Genomic DNA, 6,884 nt, shown 5'->3' on the forward strand with positions numbered 1-6,884 from the left:
CAAATTTTAAAAAAAAGGTATATAGCTGAGATTTGTTCTACTAAATCACTACGCAGTAGAGTATATGGCTTTATGTATATCTTTGTGATTATATAATTGGTTTTAATTTTGGATAGGACGATGGGAAAGAATGTCCCTTGTTTAGGATATTTTAACAAGTATAAACACTGTATCTATAACTAAATGAAGGTTATGCACTTTCATGGGAATTTTTATGCATTTAAAGCAGTTAGAAATTTAATTATACATAATAATTCAAAATTAAATGTGAAAAATAATTTTAATGGAAAATTGATCTTTGGAAAATATAAATAATTGAAATATTTATGTGTTTTGTACCTCCTTACATTTACAGTAAACGACTTTTACAAAACAAGGCTTACATATTTTAAAAATATTATATAAAACACATTCTCATTCGTTACTTCAAAATTCTTGTATAGTATTTAACAATTCCTAATTATTTTTCACGATTACATCATCATCTTTAAAACTCTTTGAGTAAACATTGTATTTAATTACGTCAGATAAGCAGAGTTTTGGCTTTGCTTATCTTATATATCCTACGTGCCTGCATCCAAGCCCTATATTTTTATCTTCTCTCTCTCTCTCTCTCTCTATATATATATATATAATTACTGTTTCTCATTCTATATCAAATACTTGTTGACATTTAAACAAGAAGTCGTACTTGAAATTTTTGTTTACATTTTTCTTTGTGTTTCATCTCAGTGTTACACTAAAGAAATCGTTTTCGTCGCACTTTAAGAGTATTCATAAACATACTCTAAATCTCATTATTTTTCCCAGTTGTTAGGCCAAAGGGGTAATTTGCCCAGAAGGGCTATTAATCTTGTTTTGGCATTTTGCTTTGGTTCATTATAAACGGGATTTCACTTTCAAACTGTTGCCATCACCTGTATTATAGTTAAAGAAATGAAATAATGAAGAATCTGCATGAATCTATGAATGCTTCTCGCAATGTGAAGAAGTAACCGTACCTAGAGACAACAAATTTTGAATAACCTAGCCATCCACTCGAATATGGGTCTCTAGAAGCCCAAATTTGGAATAAGAATTTGTGTTATTATCTATTTCATATTTTATAAAACTTTAACGAATTTTAAAGCGAGCAATGGCAACACTGTACGGAAAAATAAAACAAAAATAAATATCTCCAGCGTGAGAGACTGTGTATCGGAAATTCTTAAGATAAGCTCTTTTTAAAGTATTTGTGATATTGCTGTTGAATTTAATTTTATTGTTTAAGTGCGAAGAACATGCTATTTAATAAATAAAAGTAACCCACAAAATGTTATAAAAACGCCCCTTTGGACGTAATACAAAATCTGAAAAAAAGTTTACATTTAATCATTAAAAAGAAATTTCATATTTACAATGTCACTGTAGTCTCCCATTATCTGTTATTTTTACAGGAAACTTATACTCATTTCGAAGGTTACTTGTATGGAATGTCTGGAAATTTTCTATTAAAGCAATGCTAACCCATTATCGAATTATGCTTACGTTAAATTTAAAATTAATGCGCCCGGTTTCTACCCTTCATTATGCTGTGTCGAAGGAGAAGAGTTTTCAAATAAAAATGCTCTATTGTTATTAAATATTACATTTACTATATATTCGCATTTATATATTCTATAAATTGGTATGGTCCCTGGCGAAGGTCCGTAAAAGTGAATGTATTCGGAGAATGAAACCGAAATTAAATGATATACCAACAGGAAAGAATTAAAAAAATTGGGTTACTTCAGGGATACAAATTTGTTCTGAAACCCACTGCGCTTTTACGGGATAGAACATGCTGATAAAGTGTCCCCAAATTAGCCTTCGGTAAAAATATTTTAGCTGCAGGTAATTTAAATATTGTTAGGAATATTAGTATTTTGAAGAGAATACGTTTTAAAATAAGAGTTGAAGTTGACAAACACGTAAGTAAGTATGATAGGTATATTATCTTATAGTAAAAAGACTAAAAGCCCCATAGTAATGCGGAATACTACAGTAATGCGACGTACATCATAATCACAGTAATAATTACCACGAATTATTTCAATATATTTTGCTTTCATTATATCAGTATATAACAATTTTAGTTACTTCTTATTACTCTAATTTATTTGAAAAACGATATTTACCTCTTTGCTAATTAATTTGGAAGCACTGGAATAATAACTTGTTTTGTTAAAAGATTTGAAAAGTTTTTAATATTAATATTAAAAATTTTCAAATCTTTAATCTTTAGTTTTTAATATGAATATTATTTTGAAAAGTTTTTAAAATTACATTATGTTCAAGATAGACTGTGCATAAATATTTTTCATTTACGTATTATGGAAACATTTAAAATATCAATAAAAATATATGTTTCCATTTAAAAGAGTTATTTATCAGAATATAACTTCTCCTCAGCCATCTAACTGCCTAACCCTCGTTGATGCCAATGCAGTTCCCAGCCACAGACTAATCGGTCAAATTAAAGGAAACTCCATCCCGGAATTGAACTGTGACAGAGCCATATCGACTATTATAACTAGATTTAGGACAAATCACTTAAAAGGGATGAGGATTTCTGCAGACGGACAGCGTAGTTACACCAACATTTGTCCTCATTGCCCAGATGACATCCCACTGTCTCGCCATCACATCTTCAGCTGCCCAGCAATTCAGGCCAGATTGTTTAACATCGGCATTGAAGACCCAGTGGACCTACTTTATACTGATAGAGCTGCCGAGGTTGCAAAGCTAGAGTATTTTAGATGTCTTTGACAGCTTTGCAGCTGTATAATTGCACTTTATCATAGACACGATATCATCATCATCAGAATGTAACATCTTAAAATTGCTACTATTGATTTAAAAAATAAATTAATTAGCTTCGTGTTTAATTACGGTTAATAATAATACGAAATAATTGTTCACAGTATGCGTATTATAAAATTGATTACAGTTATCATATATTATAAATCAGACGCTTTGAATGGATATTATGTTCACATACGGTAAAAGTGTATTTAACTTGCAAATTTTTGCAGCAAATGCTGTACATGTGTCTGTTACATAAAATTACATTTAAGTAATTATATGTCTAATTATTTATTAGTTTGAAATAATAAAATGTTTCCTGTGTAAATTACATTAAAAGCTTTTTTTGAAACATATTCGATGAAATAATGTTATGCTTAAAATTTTTCATATGATTTATTCTTAACTGCTATTAATCGCGGCCACGTTTAGTTTTATAATGCAAGATATTCATATCTTATAAATATACTACGACCACCTAGCATCAAAACTGATCAATTACTGTTTACAATTTGTACAAGCAATTAATACTTTGACAAGTAATTTTTACTAGTCATCATTATATCAATTAGGTTTCAAGAACAATAATTCTGCTATATTTAGTAGCTTCAAACAATTTAATTTAAAATATCAAACATAAAAATTAGGGTTACTTAATAATATAATAATTTTTCTAAGCAAAAACCCTCTACAGTTTACTTCAAAACATTTTGAGACGCTAAGTTTTAAAGGTTTGTGTACTGCAGCGTTGACAGAGAATTATAGTGCCAACTGCAAAACTTAAGTACAATGCTTGAATAAGCATGGTTATAATAACCATGGCGCTTTAATAACCATGGAATAGCCATGGCATTGAACGTACGTTTTGCAAAGAAAAATGGATTTTATTTCGCTGAAAGTCACAAATTTCTTTTTCAATGATTTCTCTCCCAGTTTCCTTTTTTCAGCAGTTTATTTAATTTTTCGATAATTGTTTGATGTAAGCAATAATTTCATTCCATTACTTTCTACTAGAAAAAGCATAATAATAAAGATATTTAGTTTGAAAGACTAAATAAAACTGAGCAAAAAAGGGATGAAACTTTTTCTTACCAAGTTCATCAATAGCCGGTGTTAATCTCAAAGTGACAGCCACCAGAGCGACACACATCATCAAAATGAATGAAGCCACTGACATTACTATGAAACTCACTATCTTCCTTGACCTGCTATTGCTGGACGTGCTGTCCTTATCTCCCGTACCAGCCTCTGGGTCCAGGCACCTCCTGTGATGCCTACTGGAGAGTCTGGTATGCCTTCTCAGGTCCTTTAATGAAGTGGTCATCGACGTCCTGTGCCCACAAAGTAGGGGATCATGGTGGCAAATTCGATGTTTGTGCTTTTTATTGTGGTAATGGTGATGTTTAGGGTGCTCGATCACCGCAAATGGTGGTCTGGGGGGTTCCAAAGAACAATCCCCAACGAACAGTTCTGCCGATGCCCAATGCGGCTTGTTGAGCGAACTTTTCTGATTGTGCAGCGCTAGAAGGTCCCTATTCCTTGAGCATGCTAGGCTGCTGACCTCGCTGCCACTAGTAGTGGTCGTGGTCACTAACCTAGAGCGGCTATCCAATCCTCTAGAAAAAGTATGCTTCCTTTTTTCTATGCCTATAGGATGAAGTCTTTTCCGGCAGTGTTTACGATGCCTTCTTCTACCCTTTTGTAGATGAATAGATCTTCGTTTGAGCTTTAGAGGTTCAGTGATTGGCAACAGGGGATACAAAGCAGCCCTGGGTCTCCTACGTAACCTATCACACTCACGTTCGATGTCAGACACCTTGAGCACGACACCATCTTTAATGTAAGATTTCCTTTTCTTCTTGGATTTCTTCTGTCCCGACTGGTTTTGATTGTCTGTCATGATGTATTTACCTCAAAACTTTAAGTATTCGCACACTTATATTTATTGCAGTAGATTGTAATATACCTGAAGCGTTTTTTGTCCTCTTTGGACAGATATATTGTCCTGGTATTGCTCATTTATTCTGATTGTTAACTGGACGTTTATCCTATGATTGCATATATACTATAGAGGAGAAGAGGCCACTTTTTTAGAAGGCTCGTAAGCATATTGTTACGCTATTGAAATAAAACATGTTTATGTACTCATATGTGAACTATTTACTATATCAAAGTGGTTTGTTTTAGGATGCACACCAGAATAGCAAAGCTGATTGTTTATTGTTACAAAAATGTGTTAATCACACGGCAGGCACATGGTTCCTATTTAGCTTCAAGTCTGCTAAACATTTTTATAAATTTTACACGAAGTTGTAACTTTGAAACGGAATAACTATAATAAATGTACAGAAAATATATGACAGCTGAACAATGTAATTTTATGAGATTATTCTCTGCAAAAACATGAAGAGTTTTCATTAAACACTGCAACCATGTTTCCAAGATACTGCTATGAAAAACTCTTTATCTTGTTTTTGTGTTTTAAAAATAAAGCACTAATTAGGAATATTATAATTAAAGTAGATTATCACTCTATTTCTAAGAAAATAAGTATTTACATGTTGTCGCGATTCTGTTTATTTCTGGAATGTAAATGTGCTGAAACATTCTTAAATATTTAAAGTTAGTACTTAACAAATATATCATATTAAGATTAGTATTTGCTACTGAGATTTCAAGGAAATTAAGCACTAACATTCTCAGTAATAACTGATTGGAATTTTTGAAATTGAACATGATCAATTCTGTTGCGAAAGGTTAAATTCGAACATAAGTCTAAGTAAATATCTCTTTTAAATATATTATCGAAATTTACTGAACAAATTTCAAATAATTTGAATGAATGAGTGAAGATGAATTCTTTTCTTCACTTAATATCCACACTCAGACAAGTATTATTTATCTATTGCGTATTTAAAATTAAAAATTAATTAATATTTTCGAATTTCTTAATTATATATATTCAAATGTATTTCCACCTTAAATCTGTGATTAAAATGCTTAAAAGTAAAGAATTATTAAAGTAAAGAATTAAGCATATGTATCACGATTATAATTTTAGTATCCAAGAGATCCACTGAAACATTGCTGCTAAAAGCTGTTAATGGAAATCAGATTGGTAAAATTCACAACAAAAGCTGCACATTGTGTAGAATTTTAAAAACTGCGGTTTACAAGTTACCACATTTCCCCCCTCTCTAAAAGTAAACAAAACTTGTTTCTAGTAATAAAGGGTTCATTCCAGTCATAAATTATATATACTTCGAACAGTTGAGCTTCCATAAGAAAAATATACTGGGTATCCAAACAGACAAATTAGAAGTGTATTCCTCTGATTTTGATAGCCAATTAGAGAAAATTTAGAATCATTTTGATGCTATTTGATTACGCAGTCAACAATCACATGCGCCACACAATCACAAATTGTTTCAAAAGACTTAAACGAAACTTTCAGCAACTGCTTTTGCAAGAAATTGGAAACAATACGAAGAGGACATATCCAAAGAATTAATTCCCATATTCCTAAAAGAAATCGCGGGGTTGATTGAACCATCCGAGTGTAACTTTTCTTGCAACACTGGCAAACATTTTCCAAATTCGTGGGCCATCCGAATGTGCACAAAAAACAAACAACGCGCTTTTCACAACACCAGAGAAATCCGCTGATTTTTCACCTGCATTTAACGGATAATTTTCTTTCCGGGTGAAATTCGCCAGGCCTGGTGACAACGTATCGGGACACTGAGTTACACTTCAATCGGGGGTGGGTTGTTTCATCCCACGTTAAGTGACACAATCGAATAAATAAGCTCGCGCTCAATTCATCCGGCCTCTTAGCGCGTCCTACCGGCCAGAGCTCCGTCGATTTTGAGAGGCTGGAACGACGGGCGAACGTAAGGCAGCATGCAGTTATTTCGCTGGACCGAGTGGGCGCAGCTGCGCACGCGCCGTTCGTCAGCTAACCGGGCGGTTCGAGGGGTGAGATGTTTCAGGGGGTCCATCTTTGCCAGATGGAAACCCTTCTAGGAGCGCAGTGAATTCCGAAACAAATTAAGCGTACT

The 6,884-nt window shown here is 32.8% G+C and overlaps 1 protein-coding gene across 1 annotated transcript; it reads right to left on the reverse strand.

Annotated features, from left to right (window-relative positions):
- Positions 1-3,823: 3,823 nt before the first annotated feature.
- LOC146993531 (uncharacterized) lies at positions 3,824-6,683 on the reverse strand. Its single transcript, XM_085827394.1, has one exon. It carries the CDS (start codon positions 4,721-4,723, stop codon positions 3,824-3,826), a length of 900 nt encoding a protein of 299 aa, XP_085683520.1. The 5' UTR covers positions 4,724-6,683.
- Between the last annotated feature and the right edge of the window lie 201 nt (positions 6,684-6,884).

Source organism: Stegodyphus dumicola, chromosome 12 (genome assembly GCF_044657685.1).
Source record: "Stegodyphus dumicola isolate Sdum_Otavi_A_Nest chromosome 12, ASM4465768v1".
Lineage (NCBI taxonomy): Eukaryota > Metazoa > Arthropoda > Arachnida > Araneae > Eresidae > Stegodyphus > Stegodyphus dumicola.

Coding starts and splice junctions, on each gene's coding strand:
- LOC146993531 (XM_085827394.1), bottom strand. CDS start 4,723: ATGACAGACAATCAAAACCAGTCGGGACAGAAGAAATCCAAGAAGAAA.